The 19,849-nt window shown below is 31.1% G+C and overlaps 1 protein-coding gene and 1 long non-coding RNA gene across 3 annotated transcripts in view; both read right to left on the reverse strand.

Moving 5' to 3' along the window:
- The window catches only part of LOC128280733 (uncharacterized), an 88,058-nt gene that overhangs the window by 36,222 nt on the left and 31,987 nt on the right, over window positions 1-19,849 (reverse strand). The window lies entirely within an intron of this gene.
- LOC108455997 (transcription factor PIF4-like) lies at window positions 12,392-16,120 on the reverse strand. 2 transcript variants are annotated; one of them, XM_053019039.1, is made up of 9 exons: window positions 15,980-16,120; window positions 15,541-15,630; window positions 14,939-15,446; window positions 14,759-14,842; window positions 14,597-14,662; window positions 13,840-13,905; window positions 13,561-13,752; window positions 13,357-13,489; window positions 12,392-12,907 (listed from the first exon to the last, which is right to left on the reverse strand). In XM_053019039.1, the coding sequence occupies exons 2-9, from the start codon at window positions 15,609-15,611 to the stop codon at window positions 12,855-12,857; spliced, it is 1,173 nt and encodes a 390-aa protein (XP_052874999.1). In that variant the 5' UTR covers window positions 15,612-15,630; window positions 15,980-16,120; the 3' UTR covers window positions 12,392-12,854. The 2 variants fall into 2 exon arrangements, with proteins under 2 accessions (XP_052874999.1, XP_017610078.1); XM_017754589.2 differs by having other exon boundaries at window positions 15,541-16,114.

Genomic DNA, 19,849 nt, shown 5'->3' on the forward strand with positions numbered 1-19,849 from the left:
TCATCTTGGATCTAGTCCAATGTATCATTCTGCCAATGAATACATCTATGTCTCTACCATGGAGTCAGCTGCTCCGATAGCCAAGACTAGTCATCTCCCAAATTGGAATTGTAGACGACATAATAATCCTTCTCAGTATTTGAATCAAATACTCACTTTGATTCTTTTATGGGATTACAGACTTGTTTAGGTTATCTACTAAAGTAATTGTCTTTCTCGCAATGTAAACAATCTTACAATGCCACTTATCATTAATTTGAACTTAGATAATCAATAAGCTAATATTTGTTTGTTACAATTTCGCCATGCATGTAAAATATGAAACACAGAAATGCAAAATACATAACAGTGAAATGTGAAACTTATTTATTTATTGTTAAATACGTAGAAAATAATTACATGTTTACTACAATATGAGCACATTTCCCAACAGGCGGACGTACCCAAAACTACTTTTAGAACCCGTTATGACCACTTTGTGTTCCTTGTGATGCCATTCGGATTAACCAACGCCCACTTTTATGGACCTAATGAACCAAATTTTCCAACCCTTTATTGATCAGTTCATGGTTATGTTTATTGATGATATCATAGTTTACGCCAAAACCAAACTCGAACACGATGAACACCTTAGGAAGGTTCTACAAATCCTCTGAGAGACAATTTGTTCGCCAAACTGAGTAAATGTGAATTCTGACTTAAGAAGGTTATGTTTTTGGGTCATGTGGTATACAGAGGGTATTTAAGTAGATCTAAAGAAGATAGAAGTGATCTTTGAATGGAAACAACCCAAAAATGTTTCCAAACTTTGAAGTTTTCTAGGTTTGACTGGGTTTTGTTGTAGATTTGTTGAAGGGTTTCCCTTTGTATATTTTTTTCAATTTAGTATAGTTTTTAGATTTCTGATTAAATAAGTGTAAATGCCTCTTTTTACTCATTTTGAGTCTCAAATTGGCCAATTGTGTCATTGGGGGCCTTAACGTCTGATTGACTATTGTAAGTACTTGACAGTGGCTCGAAATTGTGCAAAAACATTATCAAAGAAAGGGGTATCATGACATTGAGGCATGGACATCGCGACGTCTTCCACATGCCCGAAATGAATATCACCTATAGTGGTATTGCGATATCCACTTTGGGTATCATGATATCCATATGCCAAAGGTCACCCCATTTCAAAACTGTCATTAATATTGCGACACCCTACCTTGGGTATCGTGAAATCAATATTGTGAAGGGAAAAAAATGACACCAAGGGTAGTCTTTGTCCAATCGAAACACCAATCAAATAAGGCATGTTTTGAGGCATTTTGGTCAATAATTTTAGGTCAAATTTTGTTGCTAAAGCAACCAATTTTGGTTGAGGAGAGAGGATACACACAAGAGGCTTAGTTTTAGATAGTTTTCCTTTAGCTTTCTTTTAGGTTTATTCTTTATTTTCTAGGGTTTCTTATTTTTCATCTTTCTTCATACTTGTAGTGTTTATTTTGCTACATTTTTCTTCTTGTTCTTGTTATCCTTTAAGTTAGTTAAGTTAGATATCACTGTAACTAGGGTTTATTTGCAATTTTAGTTTATCTCTTTTACTTGTAATGACATTCCACTCCTTGTTTAATGTTATTTTAGTTTCCTTTAGTTTCAATTGTTAAAAACTTTACCTTTAATGTTTCATGGTTCTTTATTTTGATGCTAATGCGTATCTTCATCTTTCTTTTAAGCTTTTAGGTTAAAAATCAAAACTTTAATTTTCTTGTTAACTTTATGTTAATGATTGCCATGTTTTCTTCTTTATTATTTATTAGCTTAGTTTTTATTATGAGTAACTAAACTTTAAGGGGTCGATTGATGAAAATATGGGTAAGCTGATTTTTGAGTAAGTAACTAAAATGCAATAAATTGGACTAAATTGAATAAACCTAAAAATTTATAATTGATGCCCCTAAAGGAAAGTCTAGGCAAGTGAGACCAATAGATAATCTTGTTAGGCATCTATTCGTTAATCTCGAGTTAGCCGGTGAGATCAAGAAATAAGCTAGATTAACTTGTCCAATTTGGTAAAATTGAGACTGAAAGGTAAAGTGGAATCATTTTAGGAGTTTAAGCAATTTAGATCCCTAATTTGAGGATTGGTGAACCCTAATTTGAGGATTGTTGAACCATATCGAAATCAATCAACCATCGTTTTTTACTTATCTATTAATTTCGTAACTTTGCATGCTTTATATTTTAATCATTTGTAGCTAGCTCGCAAATTAGTATAATTACTCTGGAATTTATGGTTTGACTTACTATATTGTTTAGCGATTAGTTAGTTAGACTCTTTATTGTGCATGCTTGTAGCTAAAATTGGTTCAATTGTCGACTCCTATAGGTTCGATCCTTGGAGTACTCCATACCCTGTTGTACAATTATATTACAATTGACCTGTCACACTTGCAGACGCCACATGATAGTATATATTCTGATTATTTTCTTGTTGTTTTAGTGTTGATTTCTCTCCTCCATTTGTGAGAGTAAGGGAGAGACAGTCAACAATATGGCACACTCGAGTTGTCCTCTGATAAACTTTTATGTATCTTTCGCTTGTGGGAGTAGGGAATTTCACTTTCATGCAAAAGGTGGCCACCACTAGCTTCGTCATTTTCATGATTAGCTTCCTAAAAATAGTGTTGTAGGCTACTAGGTGGTCAACTACTAGAAAATCCACCCTTTTTGTGATGGTTTGATCACAGTTTCCTAGGACTACTAGAAGGACAATGGATCATTTAACTGCGATAAGTTGATTTGTAAAGACATAAACTAGGCCTGCGGGCTTGAGTTGTGAATCCTTAAGCCTTATCTGGTAGAATGCCTTGGCTATCAAAATATCTACTGAACTACTTGTGTCGACCAGAATCCTCTTGACTTGGAAAGAGGGTATATTAATTGAGACCACCAAAGGGTCTTCACCTTCCACATCTAAAACAACTCTTTCATCTTGTTTTGAGAATCGAAGGTCTTAGAAGGAGCGCTTGGGTTTTTTAAACGTGGCTAAAATTGACAAGATGCTTTCCATGTGAGCCTTCTACTTTAAATTGGAAGCAACTAGTCTACATGCTTCCCTCCCACTAGAATATTGATAATTCCTCTAACCGGCTTCTTTCCTCTGTCATAATGTTGCGGCGGCCCTATTTCTCTGTTATGAGCTCTATTTGGCTGATAAGGTTCTTGAAATAGGAATTACTTAAGATGCCCTTTCTGGATTGTTGTTTCAATAGCATCTTTGATATGCACACATTACTTCATTCAATGACCTCTAACATTGTGGTACCTAGAGTGATGATTGAAGCTAATGCGATGTTAATTGGGCGGAAGATGTGGGGCTATTTCAAGAACTTAATGATATTCTACTTGGCCAAAAATCTAGGTTGGGAAGTAATTGAGCTCATGATAAGTCCCAAACTAGTTGTGTGAAGCTTGGGATTGCTAATCTTGGCCTTCCTTGTAGTTACGGATGGGTCCCTAGCGGTCCGTGGTATGGACATTATTCACCAATTGATGACTTCCCTGATTTGGTAGGTTGTAATGCCCATACCCATGCCCACCTTCTCTTGATTTAGTCCTCGACTGCTGGTAGCCTTGAAATCTCCTAGAAGGCAACTATCGTGAGGGATTAGCTTGCTAGGGTGTTGAGGCAGAGGTATTGACGCTAACTTTCTCAACCTCTTTCCCTTCCGAATATTTATGCACTATCTCATAAAGATGAATGGGTTTTCTTGGAGTATTCCTAATGATGATGAATCTTAGATGTTGATGGGTTGTTTCGAAAATAAAATCCTGAATTACCCATTCATCAGTGACTCTCTTCGTGATCATGGTGGCTCCATTGAACCGTCGAGCATAATCACAAAAGAACTCATTTTCCTCTTACCAGTGGTCATCAAGTAAGCTAGGGATTGCTAGATCATCTTTTTGGCTAAGAAATGACTCATGAACCATCTTGCAAACTGATCAAAAGAGTGGATAGACCCTCGAGGTAGTGACAGGTACCATTTTCTAGTTGTTTGAGAAATGGTTGTGGAGAAGGCTATGCACTTGACTCTATCAAATGCCCCCATTATATTTATATGATTGTTGTATTGGGCTAAATTGATATAACCATTTTTAAAATACTCACAAGATTAATTCTTACCTCATTGAGAATTTAATTTTATTTCTGAGTTCATAAGGTTAGGCTTGCTTAATTTTTCTTTTGAGTGTTGTGTTTTTTAAGGCTTTCACAATGACTTGTGACTCTCGTAACTGTAAGAACCACGATGAGACACCATTTGATGACAAAGAACAAGATGTTACATTTGAGAATATTGTATAGATGGTAAATTATCAACATCAACAATTGAACGAGGTACATGATACATTTGAGGCCAATGTGACTAAGTGTCAAACGGAATAAAAAGATAACATTAATCAGTTTGCCAATTAAATTCAAATGCTAACTCAAGTTGTTACTCATTTGGAGACTTCTTCGAACCGATGGTCTTATGCTCGTGACAGTGATGATGATAGGGACAATGAACAGCCTCGTACTCCTTCTAATACTAGTAGACGAGGATATTGGCACACTATTAAACTTTGGGTACACATGATCATGGCAAGCTTTCTGTAGCTAAACCAAAGTTTTTTATTCCACAATTTCGTGCAAAGAATGATTTTGAGGTATATTGTGAGTGAGAACCAAAAATTAAACTTGTGTTTCATTACTATAAATGTTGGGAAAAAGAAACAGTCCTATTGGCGATATTTAAATTTTTGAATTATGCGTTGAGTTGGTGGACTCAACTTGGAATTAATCGTCAAAAAAACTATGAAAGGAAATTGAAATATGGGATGAGTTGAAGCAAGTGATGCAAAAGCGTTTGTTCCTTCTCATTACTACAGAGAGGTCAAAATGAAACTTCGATGCCATGTTCAAGTCAACCAATTAGTTGATGAGTAATTCAAGAAGATATGGCCAAACGAAAGGAGGGGTACAACTGATCTCTCACCTATTGTGAAATGTTATTGGTGTAGTTCAAAAGATCATCAGGGTTCTTGATGTCCAATTAAATATCCAACTAGAGAAGAAAATAAGTATGACTTTGTTCCTTTTCTTGACTCTTACTCTAATGAAAAAGAGATTTGTGATGACAAACTTTGTGAATCGGAAAAAGATGATAATGAGAATTTTTTCCTTCAATCCATAAAGTAGATTAGATAGAAACGTCATGTTCTCCTACTGAGATGTACTATACTGAATGGAAATAGTCATAGTACTTGTGAGGGGGATATGGGAAGTGAGAAAGAATCATGTGAAAAGACTGAGAGAAAAAAGACCTTGAGTGATAAAAGTCTACTTAATGTTCCAAATTTGGCGAGTGAAAATCCATATGACGTAAAATTGGAGAGTTCTTAAGTGAAAAAAGAAAATGAAAAGCAAAAAAATACTCATACAAAAGTGAAAAACGATTATGTTTTAACTAACTCTAACTCAAATTTATTTAGTGGTGTTTCCTTGTTACAGAACTTTAAGGGTCCATTAACGAGCTTTAAATTATATTACTCTACCGTCGATAGACGATTTTACTTGTGGGAAAGAGGTAAGTTGAACATTGATAATTCACTACAAGTGCTAGAAGGTAAGAAAAGTAATGATACATCGAAAATTGAAATATGTAGGCATACCTTGAATATTTTTTATAAGTATGCTACTAATTTTATTTTCCCTTACGACATGCTTTTTCATTGGTCAAGTTTTAATAAACAACGATTTGAAAGTTCAATTGATTTTATGGGTTTATCTAAGTATGTAAAGCTTACATTTGTTGCATTCGATAGGTTTGTTAAAGAACCTTATGCATTTGATCTTGCAACAAATTTTTCTACCTTAAGACTTTAAATATGAATTTTTACATAATAATATTAAACTTCTTGATTTTTATATTTATGTGAAATTTTTGACTCATCGTTGGAAATTCTTATGGATGACTATGCATATTAAAATAAAGTTATAGGTTATTTTTTACTTGTACCCTCATGCGCCTAACATTTATTTGTTTAGTGTTGATACATTGTTTTTAAAGGAGATGTCCATGATTGAAGCTGATTTCAAGGATCGAAATATGCCTTTGATCCTTGAGATAGTTTTGGCGTCCAATAAAGCTTAGGTAAGTATTTTTATCATTTTCTTGTTATTAATTCTAATCTCTTTTCTTTTTATGCAACTAAAGATTCGATGACAAATCTTCTTGAGGAAAGGGAATGATGTGAGTCTCAAGGCCCAATTTTAGACCCATGGATGTGATGGACTTACACTACCCCAAGGCTCAACAATAAGATCAAAGGTCAAGCAAATTAAATCAAGATTCGATCAAAGGCAATATGTGATGATGAATCTTTTGGAGGAAATGAGGAATGATACATGCACAAAATGGGTGAAATTTATTAAATTTCATTCACTATAGCTGCCAGTTTTTATGTTTAGGGAATCAGCAAACTTGCGATGACTTTTTGGATAGGATCTAGGTATTTCTTGGTTAATATGTCTCATGATGTTCAAACATCTATCTCTTAGCTTTGAAATGCACTAATCACTCGATTTGGAGTTCGGGAGCTCAAGTTATGATTGTTTTAGTGAAGACTATGTGAGCAGAATTTTGGATGGGATTATGACGGGAATTACGAGTTTCGGGCTTTTAATTTGAGTTTAAATCATATTGGGTTCGAGTTTTAGGTTTATTTTTTGTTATATATTAGCCCAATATTGTATTTATCAGCTTTTATTGTTTTATTATTATTTTTAATACAAATTTTTTATAACTATTAAGTATTTTAAGTTATTTAAGAATTTTATGTCAATAAGAAAGTTGTTTAAAACTACTTCTTGTTTAGGTTAATTTGAGTTCTAGTATATTTAAGGGTTTTATTTAGATTTATTTAGCTAACTTATATAAATCCTTTACATTGTACACAAAAAGCAATTTGATTATTATTCAATAACTTCTCTTTTGAGTTAATAAATTCTCTTTGAGTTTTTCTTTTCAAGAATTTTCTTAAGTTTTCTTTTAAAAGAGTTTTAACAATTTTTTCAGATTGCGGGAATCATTTTCAAACTTTTCTTCCCAATTTTTATTTCATGGAGGAGAAATTAGAGCCGCTTGAAGGGAGTTATGGATTTTTATTGTTTCCAAGGCTTCTTAGGACTTCTACGCGTCACGTTCTATCTTTTCCATCTATCTTATTTATTTTCTTTTTTATTGTTCTAATACTTGATTTATTGTTCTATTTGATTTATTTATTTATTTTAATTGTTTTATTTGACTTTGAGTCGATTATATTTCAGGTTGTTTTAAAATCCAAGTTTCTTTTCGAACGTCTAGAGTTCTAAGTTAAATCCGTGACTTGGAAAAACTTTACGATCCTGCTCTGTGCTCGTCCTTTTATCAGGACTCATCTGATAAATATTCCCCACCTAGATTAGACCGAAGTGTCTTTATGGGTAAATCTAGTTGTTTCTCCACTTTTGCACGAAACTCTTTGAATTTATCAAAGGTTTCACTTTTGCGATACAGTAGGTACACATATCCATATATAAAATAATCATCTATAAAGGTTATGTAATAATCAGAATCACCTCTTGCACTGATGTTCGTGGGACCACATACGTCAATGTGTGCAAGTTCTAAAGGTTTCATGACCATTGTTTCTTTTGTATTAAAAGATCACTTAGTCATTTTACCTTCCAAGCAAGATTCACATTGTAGATGATCAACTTCCTTAAACGAACTTAAGGTGTCATCTTTCACAAGTCTAGTGATTCTTTCTTGGTTAATATGATCAAGTCTCAAATGCCAAAGGTACGTCTTGTGAGAGTAAGATGTTTTAAGTCTTTTATTTGCTAATTCAGTTTCAAGCAGTGTGTACATATTTGATTTAATAAAATAGAGATTATTAAACATCCATCCATTACAGATAAAAATATGATTTCTAAATATTACATCACTATTATTAAAAGTCATGATCAAGTCATCTTTAAATAAACATGCAATAGAAATTAAGTTTCTTATAAAACTAGGTATATAGAGAACATTTTTCAACATAATCTTTCTAAAATGATCAAAATAAAAATGAACATCTCCCACACTTATCCCATTTTCGGTCTGCGATGATAGACTTTTATCTCTAAGATCTTTCGTTTCCTTGAACCCCTATAGAGAAAAGCACACATGGTTAGTAGTTCCAGAATCAATGACCTAGTCCTCTATCAAATCCTCCACTAAAAAAATTTCTACCATAAAAAGTTTATATCTTTGCCATTAGTGGCTAAGTAATCATTTCACTCTTTGCAGTTGGCCTTGAAGTGCCATTTCTTGTTGCAAAAGAAACACTTAAGCTTAAATAAGTCTTTAGGCTTCTTGACTCTCTTCCTTTCCACTTTAGGTGGCCTAGAGGACTTAGCCTTGTTTCTTTTAGCATGTTTTCCCTTCACTTTAGAGAAAGAAGCAATCGTTAAGTTTGCTTCTACTTTTTGGACCGATTTACCGCCATTTAACATCAAGTCATAAGATTGTAATTCTTTCATGAATTATGTAAGCGTCAAATTCTTGTTCCCAAGGTTATATGCAACTCTAAATCCTGCAAAGTTTTTGGACAAGCTTTTGAATACTATCCTTATTTGTGTGTTCTAGTTCAGATTGGGCTCGTTATCAATGGTCTTTGACTGGAGTTCCGAGTTTCTGCTAGGTATTCATAAACTAGTTATAATTTATTGTTTAGTCAAGGAAACTTGGCCTTCAAACATGTCCTCTAGTTTGTTTAAAATTGCTTTGGCAATCTTACAGCTCTATAGTTGCTTATAAAGAGTGTTGGTCATGCTTGCCAATATATAGCAATGACTTATCTCATCATACTCTTCCCAATGTTTTCTAGCCTCAACTTGAGTGGCCGTTAGACATTTATTATCAAGAACTATTTTGAGTTTCTCACATCTTAAGACAATCATGAGGTTCCTTTTCCATTTCTTATAGTTATTTTTATTCAGTTTGTTCTCAGTAAGTATGTTTAGTAAGAGAGTAGGAGTCATTTTTCATTTCTTTTCCATTCTTAATCAACTAGTAAGAAAATGAATTTCAATCCAACCAATAAGTGAACCTAACCCTTTAAACATTCACTTGTACTAATAATCGCTTATTGTTTTACCATCATTCTAACTTAAGTAAAGCTCTTGGGAAGTTCCTTAATTAGAATGATTTTGAGTGTATAATCATCAACTTAACATCTATCATACTATGTACCATAAATGAGTTATCATGGGATAATCTCAATGAGTAACATGTGTGACTAGTTGTCCTCTATAAAAAGGAAAACTTCTTCAGTGAATTTCACATGTTAATACATACCTCAATAAGTAACATGTGTGACTAGTTGTCTCTTTTAAGGAAATATTCTCAGTAAAGTTCACATGGCAATACCCACCGTGGGGTAGGAAAATTATCATGCCATCACAAGAGACCATTGATGGAAATCGTAGGTCTTGTTTAGAGACCTTTTCCCACTCAATATTTTAAAAAAATGCAAGGTTTTTATTTATGGTTTTCAATCATGAATAATTACAAATGTCATGACAAGTACATGCGACATTTTTCCTTTAAACTATATTTCATTCTTATCATACATATGCATGGACATGTTTTTCAGTCAATTTAAATATCATCATGTTATCATAGAAAAGCATAATATTAAATGAATCCAACCAGCCAAAGTTTCCATTATTTCATCCTAGAAAAATAGATAATAAAAATTAGGGTTAAATATAAAAATGATTCTTGAACTTGTCCACTTCTCCTAAATTGGTACTTAAGATTTTTTTTTTGTCTCAGATTAATACCCAAACTTTTTTTCCGTCAACTAATTTAGTACTTTTTTAATATCATTAAGTTTGGGGTAGGTGTCAATACCAAACAATGACACGTGTTATTAGTAACATCATGATGATGTCATAATTTAAAAATTAAAAATCAATAAATATATTTTTAAATATCATAAATTTTTTAAATCTAAAAATCTAAAAATATATATATAAATGATAAATTAAAAAAATTCTCAAATTTTCTACATATTTCCATCGAATTTGTTCCATTTCCCTTTCTTTGCATTACCATCTCCTGCTTTATTTCTTTGTCTTACAAGAGTTTTTATTATTTGTTTTCTACTTGAGTTCGATGTGTTCAACCTGGGTCTTTATTCTGAGAGTTTCTCTTTCACGTTAAAGAGAGCATGTTCTAAGATCTCTTCATTGACCTAGGCTTGCTTATTAGAACAGAGAAGATAACTCATTGGGCTTGTTTTTGATTTAGGTTAGAATACGTTAGATGTCAAAGAGACGATTTTTTTCATGTGAATAGACCATTCTCAATTGTTCTCTATTCGCGGAAGAGAGGATTCTTTATGACTGTCCTAACAAGACAAATAGCCTAAGGACGAGATTGCTTCCTACTTGAGAATCAATATGTAAATAATTTTGAAGAAAATTGAAGAACATTATTCAAGATAATAGACAAACATGCAAACAAATAAAATAATTAAATGAATACTTGAAATGGATATTCAGCAACAATAAAAAAAAAAAACATAACTCATTTAATCCCAAAACCAATTAGAATATCAAGAAACAAAAAAAAAAAAAAAAACTCAAATTTGAAATTGTGTAAAAAGAAACCCCAAATATGCAACAATTTTATTTGCTTACAAGAACCATCAATTCCTAACCTCCATCAATCAACCATTCAATCCTTTATAATACCAAGATCCTCAAATCCCATGGTTGCAGAAAATGATTTGGCAAAGAGTCAAATACCGACTATTATGGCTGTAATAGCCAACCCATTTAAGAGATCTGAGCGATGAAACCTATTTGAAAGATCTGACTGGTGAAGAAGTTTAACATATCAAGGAGAAGTCGTGGTCAAAGTTACAAGATGGTTCAACGATCGGATCTTTAAATCGACGTTAGAAAAGTTCAAAAGTTATTTTTTTATCATTTTTGTATATATTTAAATTTATTAATAATTTTTAATCTAATTTTTATATGATGAAATCATCATGATGTCACTAATAACACGTGCCATTGTCTGGTACTGCCACCTATCCTAGACTTAACGGTGTTAAAAACAGTATCAAATTAGTTGACGAAAAAAATTTGGGTACCAATCTAGGACAAAGAAAACCTTAAGTACTAATTTGAGAGTACCAATTTTATATTTAACCTTAAAAATTACAATTATTACCCAAAATATAGTTTAAGTCTTCTGGGTGAAAGCCAAATATCCCGGGTTTTGGGTTTTCCTAAAACTTAATTTTTGTTATTAGTTCTTGTACTTTACAAAAGTTGTGGATTTAATCTCTTTATTTGAATTTGCTCAATTTTAATATATGTTGTCTTTTATATTTTAAATTTCAGTCATCCCCAAATAATAACGGTTAAATTCATTAAATTAAATTCTCTATTTTCAAAATTTGATGCAACAAACATTAATATGTATAATATTATGTTAACTTGTTATTTCTACATATTACTCACTAGAAATTCAGTTAACGACTGTCATTTGTGTCAAGACTAAACTTTTAAAATTTGAAAAGTATAAAGACTTAGAATGTTTCAATTTGAGAATATGGACTAAACATACAATTGTACGCATCGTACAAGATTAGTAATTGAATTTAAAAGTACATATTTAATTGTTGCACTTTAGGATAAATTGATTAGTTCAAAAAACACAAGAATTAAAATTAACTATATTAAAGTAAGATTAAATCCACAACTTGAGAGTAATAGCAAAATTTAATAAAAAAACACTTGCTTTTCTTAATTATTGTCAAAATCCCAAGTAGCCAATTTGATATGTGCTTTTCATCCTGAAATTATATTGCAATTAACCAAATTCAATGACATGGGTATATATATTAAGAAGTATCGGCTTCAACCTAGTTGTTAATGGTCCATTTTGCTTTCTCTTTTGTTAACCTATCACTATCAAATAGAGGAAGATAAAACGGTTTTATTGATAATTTTAGTATTTAAGGAATTCAAATAGGAAGTGCTTTCAAAGCATAAAGGAAAAAAAGAACGGAAAATCTAATTTTTATAAAGATATAGATCATCTACGATGACTAGCGTAACACATTTGATTCGAATGATTAGCAAATACATTGGGCATGGAGGGTTCATATTATATATACGTGTACTGCATGCACAAAGATAAGATTTATTGCCAATCCCTAATATTAGTAAAAATATCATGGAACACAATACATTAAAAGTTAGATTATATTTTACTTATTTTACTCTAAAAAAAAAAAAGAAATAGACAAATTGATCTTTCCTGTTAAAAATTCCAATCATTTTACTGTTTAAAATTGTTGTGAATGACAGAATAAAAAAAGAATTACACATGGCATATCACGTGTACCTCATATGGCCTACAATGACTAGTTTTCAATAGTTGAATTGGATGAACTTTTTAACAGAAGGACCAGTTTGTTTTTTGATTTAATGTATAAAAATTAATGTGCTTATTTTTTAAATAAAAGAGGCAAAATGTAATCTAACCCCTAATACAAGGGCTTCCATGGTACTTTTGCCCCCTAATATTTTGAAGTTGGGGCCAACGAGAAGGTTAATTTTGGGAGAAGATGAAATTGATACTAGTTCTATGACATGAATATCATAAGAGAAGATGTAAGACAAAATGCAATTTAACTCCTTCTATAAAAGCTTCCATGGTAACCTCCTTTGTACATACTACAAGTGATCAAACTTGTTCAAGTGATGAAATTCCACATCAGTTAAATCCCAGATTGGCAGTGGTTTTGCACTCAAGTTGAACCTCTCCACCTATTGCCAAATTAGTTTTAAGTATGATGCATAACCGGGTATATATATGATAAAAGTATCAGGAAGTCCATACACTACAAGTTATATTGCATTTTACTCCCTTTACTAAAAAAAAGGTAAATTAGCCTCTATATGTTAGACTGTTAAAAATTTCATCCATTTGTATTATTAAAAAGTTACCGTTATTAGAATAACCAAATAGTGACATTTGACGTGTCACGTGTACCTCATATTGACGTACATGAATTAAATTTTAATACTAGAAATGGATGAAATTTTTAACATAAATACAAGTTTGCTTTTTAATCTAATGTACAATGATTAATTTACTAATTTTTTTAGCAGAAAGAGAAAAATATAATCTGACTTCCAGTACAGAAGCCTCCATAATACTTTTACCCGTATATGTATATATATGTAAGTTATACAAAAATAATTGAGAACCTTACCTATCTTGCCACTTAGAGAAGTGTTATTGGCAGCAGTTGTTCCTCCATTGAGTTGGTTACTGCCATTGCTAAAGCCTAATACCGTGGGACTTTGAGGTGTAGTTTGGGAGCCATAACCAAACATATTAATTGGCTGCAACACAATAAGTGGGGATGCTTAAGATGATCATTTCAATAAATCAAAAGGGGATAAACAGGTGATACCTGAGAAGCTGTTTGCATATGTTGAAAGCCTAAAAAACGTGCATATTGTTCAGAAAAAGTGGGATTTTGAATAAAACGTTGGTTTTGAATTGAAGGCATTGTAGGTGGAGCTGTTCCCATTGCCATGGGGGACATATAATGTTGGATTCCAGGGAACATCATTGGGGCCATCCCATTTCCCATCCACATGACCTGAAACACTTAAGAGCATACTGTTAACGGACTTTGGGACAAAGTTATTGAAAGATCATTTCAAGTGATTCGACAGTATTGGTGTACCTGAAGTTGTGATTGAAGTGACTTCAAATATTCAATGGCCTCATCTAGCATAGATGCTTTATCTGTCTGCATCATTAAGATGAATTCAATAAAGCTGACCAGTTAATTGCATCAAATCAAATTGTTGAGGGGTCAATTCTCTTATTCTCTTATTGAAAGAAATTTTTAAAGTGTCGTTCTTTAAGTAGTCGATTAAGCCCTCGAACAGTAGATGTATTGTGCTCAATTTTAGCCTTGGGTTTGTCTCCCAACTCCGAGGAGAGTCCAACGGGATTCATGACGTTTTGGCGGGAGTGTCTAGGTTCACTGAAGAAATATTTTAGCATTTTGGCATTGATGGGGTTCGAAACCATGTCTTTAAAGGGTCTTAGTGGGTGCTCACCTTATTCCTTAATAATATAGTTGAAGGTCTGATTCCTACTAATGGAAATGAAGCACATTTCCATAAAGAGTCTTAGTGATAATAACACCCTTTTAAGAGCATAGGTTCGAATCAAAATGATAAAATATTTCCTTGATGAATCTAGGCGCTCCTGTCGAAACTCCGCAAATTCGTTTGAGCTCCATTTAGAGTAGGGAGACAAAAACCTGAAGCTAAAACTGATCATAAGCACCCCGAGCATAAAACTTTTATTATTCGAGTACTCAATTGGCTATTTAGAGGATGACACATCAAAAATTTCTTTTTTACTGAGTAAAAGAGTGAAACCCTCAACACATGTATCAATCTCCATGGAAACAATGGAATTCAAATGACCTTATTGCAGTGAGGGATGAGCTCTTGTAATGCTCTCATCTTCTCATTGATCCTATCCCTTCTTCTCTGCATAGTATTCATTTTCAAGCAATTGTAATGAGAATATCAACAAATACATCAAATTAAGTGTAATCAAACTATCAAACTATGTAATTTTCACACCCTCTCCGATAAATTATGAACTTCGGCAGCTCGACTCCGGCGACGATAAGACCCAGATCGTCGGACTGGCTTATCTTCAGCAAACTGAAGAAATATAAGACAATTCATGTTCATATCTTAGATGATATGTATTTTCAAATAAAGGTAGATCAAAACAATGAAAAAATTGCAAGTTTTTACCTCACTTTGACACTCATAATCTTCCCTACCATCTCCGTTCTTCCTTTTCTGGCTACTAGTGACTCCAACTGAAGTTCCTTTCTCATTTTCAACTTGGCCACCATTATAATCATCTTCATCATCTTTAGATGTCCCTACAGATAAACCAGTGGATGTAGTTCCAATTCCATTGCTTGATCCTCTGCTAAGATCTCCATCATTTCGAACTTGATTGCTTCCACAATGGCTTGACCCAATTGCCATTCCTGAAAGTTCATTAACTTCTCTTTGCATCAAATTGTTCTTATGTTTTAAACTTTTATCATCCTCTTGTTGTTCATGTTGGTGATCCATGGGATCATAAGCTGGAAATTCAGAGAAAAAGTTGGAAAACATCTCTTTCTCAAATGATTCCTCAAAAGGGTTTTGGATCCATGAGACTGTTTCATCATCTTGTTTCTTATGAGTTTGGCTTTGCAAAACTACCTTCCCATTCTGCCATAAAAGCTCTTCTAGTTCATTATCTTGACTGCAAATTTGGCCAAACAAATAAAATGATTAGATAATTTTAACAGACCCAAAAAAGATTCAAAAAGCAAATCCAAAAAAGTTAATATGCAGACCCCAAGAGATTTTTTTGATTGGAGATTGGAAGATCAGAATCAAAATTCCAATCTGAACTACAGTGGTTCATTGCTAAGCTGATAGATGCCCTGAAAGCCAATAAAAAAACAAGCCCAGATTTCTATTAACTACAAATAAAGTATTAATTGACTATTTAATTATATATTATTAATATATACTATTCCATGTCCTTAAAAAGAGTAAAAACAGAGGAATGAAGCTTAAGATAATCTATTTGACTCATGATTTATTTGGAAAAGCTTTTCCATGCAAAAGAACAAATCTTTCTATAAAAAATTGAAAACCCATGTTTAAAAACTAAGAAAAACTACAAAAAAGAAAAAACTTCTTTCCTCTGTTTTTTTTTTTTTTTAAGTTTGAAGAAAAGCTAACAAGCAAAGAGAATTGAGCAGCAAAAGAAAAAAAAAGAAAACAAACCCAGAAATGAAAAGCAGTAATCAAAGAGGAAAAAAAGAGGGGGGGGGGGAGGGGTTGATTGATTCCTGAGAAAAGTTTAAGCTGTTCGGGTTTATTTTAGAAACTGTGAGAGAAGAAAGTAGAGTGAAATGACAGAGGCACGAGAGAATTTTTAGAAGGAAAAAGAAATTCTGATATAAACAACAAAATACAATTATTTTGTTTACAGTAATGGACACGTGGCGTATGATAAGGGGTTCGTAATTTTAAAGTGGGACCAGATCAGATCAGATTAGGTCCAAAATCTATAACTTGAAGCTCATGGGGTGCGTGACTGGGAACAGCATAGTTGAAAATGCCACGTAGGCAAATGAATGCGTTTTGATTGGAGGTTAAGTTATCAATGTTGTCGACTTTAAATGTTTTTGCCAACTCACTCTCACATCCACCGAGGACCAAATAATACAAATGCTCCTTAGGTTTTTTTAATATTTTATTTTTTTATTAATATATATATTTCAAAACTTTCCAAAAAATTATTTAAAAATTTTATCTTTGTAGAGGAATAAATCTGTCCGTTGGATTAAAAACAAATTCGAAAAATTTAGCTTTATTTTTTAGAAATTGAAATCGGTCGATTTTATGAATAAATTCAACGGATTTTTAAGCTCTAAATTTTATATTTATTTTTATTTTAATCATTTATCGTTAAATTGATAACGAAATTAATGATTTGATTTTTTCTAATTAGTATAATAACACATTTAATTCTCATGTTCTATAAATTTGATCATAATTCTAAATAATTTAATAAATTTAATCTTTTACATTTACAAATTCTATCAATTTGTAAAACTTAAAAAAAACAAATCTCTAATTGCTAAATATAATATAAAAATTATGTTTTAAGTTTTTGTTGTCATGGTCACATGTAAAATATTTTATATTACATTAAAATTATTTGAAATATTCATATATTTACGTTATTACATATAGGAAAGGGAGAAATTGGGTGTGTACCATAATTAACACGTAGGAGTTTAATGGTGGGTTTGGATGGGCAGTATATTTACACGTGGTTAGTGTAAAACAACGATAATGGTGAGATTATATACTATAGCGTGAGACAAAAAGTAAGTTAAACGAACTACACCCCACCACCCATACAAACCCACCATAAGGCTTGACTGAAAGAGGCTATTTTAATTTGAGAGCCACATGTGTCCATAATTTTTTTTATTTATATTTTGTAATAAATATATTAATATAAATTTAAAATAATCTTACATATTTTTATGATTAGTTGTATCATTAATATTTTAACAATTCAATCGTCACTTTTATTTTATTTTATTTTATTTATATAAATCATGTTTTGTCAAGTTTTGAATAAAACTAGAATATTGCATTATTTGTTTTATGTAAAAACTTTAAACTTTTGAATATATCTATACAGTATATAAAGCTCTTGAATGAAATTAGGTCATAAGTTAACCGGGCACCAATTTAATTAGATCAAGTTTAAAATATTATTTTAATAAACAACAATTATTATTATAAAAGTTTTTATGTGTTTTAATATTTTTATAAAATCTTTAAAATAATTTACTTAAAAATACAATATTAAAGTTTTAACTTTAAATCTTTAAGGTAGAAAAACTTCAACCATTACTCAAAAATTTCATTCACATACATGATAGGGTTGATATAATCAAGTATTAATAAAAATAATATTCTAAATCTATTTGATCGTTTAAAATAATTTATATTTGACAAATATAATTATATTGAACAATTTAACATTTTAATTTTTAAAAGATTAATTATATAAATAATTATAGAAAAGTGTCAAAATTCAATATTTGAACAATTCTAGTATAATTCTTTCCTTATATTAATATATTTTTATTTTATAATTATATTTAAATGTTATATATTTATATGGTTTTCAATATGGTTTAATAAATTGTATATTTATTGTATAAATATAACATTTATATTTATTCCTCAAAAATATTTATATTACAAGTATGTTATATTTGCAGAGAATTTTTTTTTTCTTTTACAAATTTATAAATGTGGAATGCGTCAGTTTTAAATGCTAAAAGTTTTGGTCAGGAAGTTTGGGGATCAAATTAATAGAACTTGTAAATGTGAATGGTTTGATTTATTGAATTATTTAGATTTGAATCAAATTGATAGAATATGAAAGTATTGAGGACTAAATATGTTATTATACCAGTTGGAAAAAGGTCACACCATTATTTATGTTATCAATTTAATGGCCACGAATAGAAATTTTAGTGCTTAAATTGAAAATTTTTAAAATTAGGTGACTAAAATAAGAATGTGAGCATAGTTGGGTGACCATTTGTATAATTTATCCATAATATAAGTGCTCGTTAGGTTTTTTAATATACTATTTTTTATTAAAAATATTTTTTTTTCAAAACTTTCAAAAAAAAATTATTTGTAAAACAATATCAAATTTGTTAGAGGTGAGCAACCGCTCAATTTTATTGGTTTGGTTCAAAAAAAATTCAAAAATCAACTTAATTAGCTTCAATTTTTTTTTTTAAATCAAAATCAACCCACTTTATGAATAAAATTGAATAAACCAAATCTAATTTTTCTGGTCATTTTAATCGATTTACCAACTTTTTTTAGTTAATTATCTGACTTAACCAACATTACCATGTTTTTTTTATATGTTGTGTTTGAGTTTAGGTAATATATTTGGGTGTGTTGAATTTATTTTGATATAGGCTCGGATAATATATTTCAATATGGGTTAGATTTAAATATTTTAAATTATATTAAAATAATAGATATTTAAAGTTGGTTAATTTGGTTAATTTGAATTTAGTTTTTCAAAACAGAATCCAAACAGATTAAATTGTTTTACCTAACATTTGCAACCAACCTAAAATAGCAACCAAATAAATTTACTCAGCAAAATTGAAAACGATTATCAAAATTTTTTACACCCTTAAAATTGTTAGTGGGACTTTCAAGGAAAAGTTGAAAGCTTGAACTGAGGTTGCAGCAACAATGGACATCATCTAATAGAAGGAGAAAATAGCTCTATCATAGTCATCTTTTGCATCTATTGAATGTCACTTGTTGCCTTTCTCTCCCACACTATGCATCTTATTCCTCTTGCATCTACATTGTATAAGATCATGGTAGGGTAGAAAAGCTAAGAGCAATGGTTGTTTTGTATTTTTATTAGAATAGGCAGTTCAAACAATGCAAAGTTGCCTTAACAGCATTTCTCTTAAAGCTTTTTCACTTCTCAAGATTGCTCCACTTATTAAGGTATGTGGCAGTGGTAGGTCCTTTCTGAGGGTTCATCTTCAGGGGTGTTGGAGGCCCAATGGGTTGCATCCACTATGCCCCAACAATTAGTAGTAGTGTTTTCATTTGCATCTTTTGCTGGCAATACAATTTTCAAATAATAATAAATTATAATAATTTTGAAAACTATAATATATTAAAAATCATTAAAAATATTTATAATTTAATTTAATTTAATTTAAATATTTATTTTGATCCAGTAGTCGGAGCTGCAAACCACTTTGTCAACCTCATCCAACTACACATGAGTTTTGGTTCAATATATATAAGCTAAACCTTTGAATAAATTTGTATGCAACAATGTAATCCTAAATTAATTCAATGTGCATATGTATATTTAGTAGGTAAAATATTTTAAATTTATTTATAATTGGATATTTACAATATATAGAATAGGGATAAATTTCAAAACTACACGAGTTTTGGTTCAATATGAACTGTTATATATTAACTTTGATTTTGTGTAATTTTATACACGATATTTTGATTTGATTAAACTTTCATAAAGGACTAACATCATTGTTGATTTAATAT

Source organism: Gossypium arboreum, chromosome 9 (genome assembly GCF_025698485.1).
Source record: "Gossypium arboreum isolate Shixiya-1 chromosome 9, ASM2569848v2, whole genome shotgun sequence".
Classification (NCBI taxonomy): Eukaryota; Viridiplantae; Streptophyta; class Magnoliopsida; order Malvales; family Malvaceae; genus Gossypium; species Gossypium arboreum.

Bases quoted from the DNA above. Each gene is read 5' to 3' on its own strand.
- LOC108455997 (XM_053019039.1), bottom strand. From the start codon at position 15,611: ATGAACCACTGTAGTTCAGATTGGAATTTTGATTCTGATCTTCCAATC. The intron at 14,843-14,938 runs GTAAAAACTTGC...ATATTTCTTCAG, and splicing joins ATTATGAGTGTCAAAGTGAG to TTTGCTGAAGATAAGCCAGT. The intron at 14,663-14,758 runs GTGTGAAAATTA...AATACTATGCAG, and splicing joins TTCATAATTTATCGGAGAGG to AGAAGAAGGGATAGGATCAA.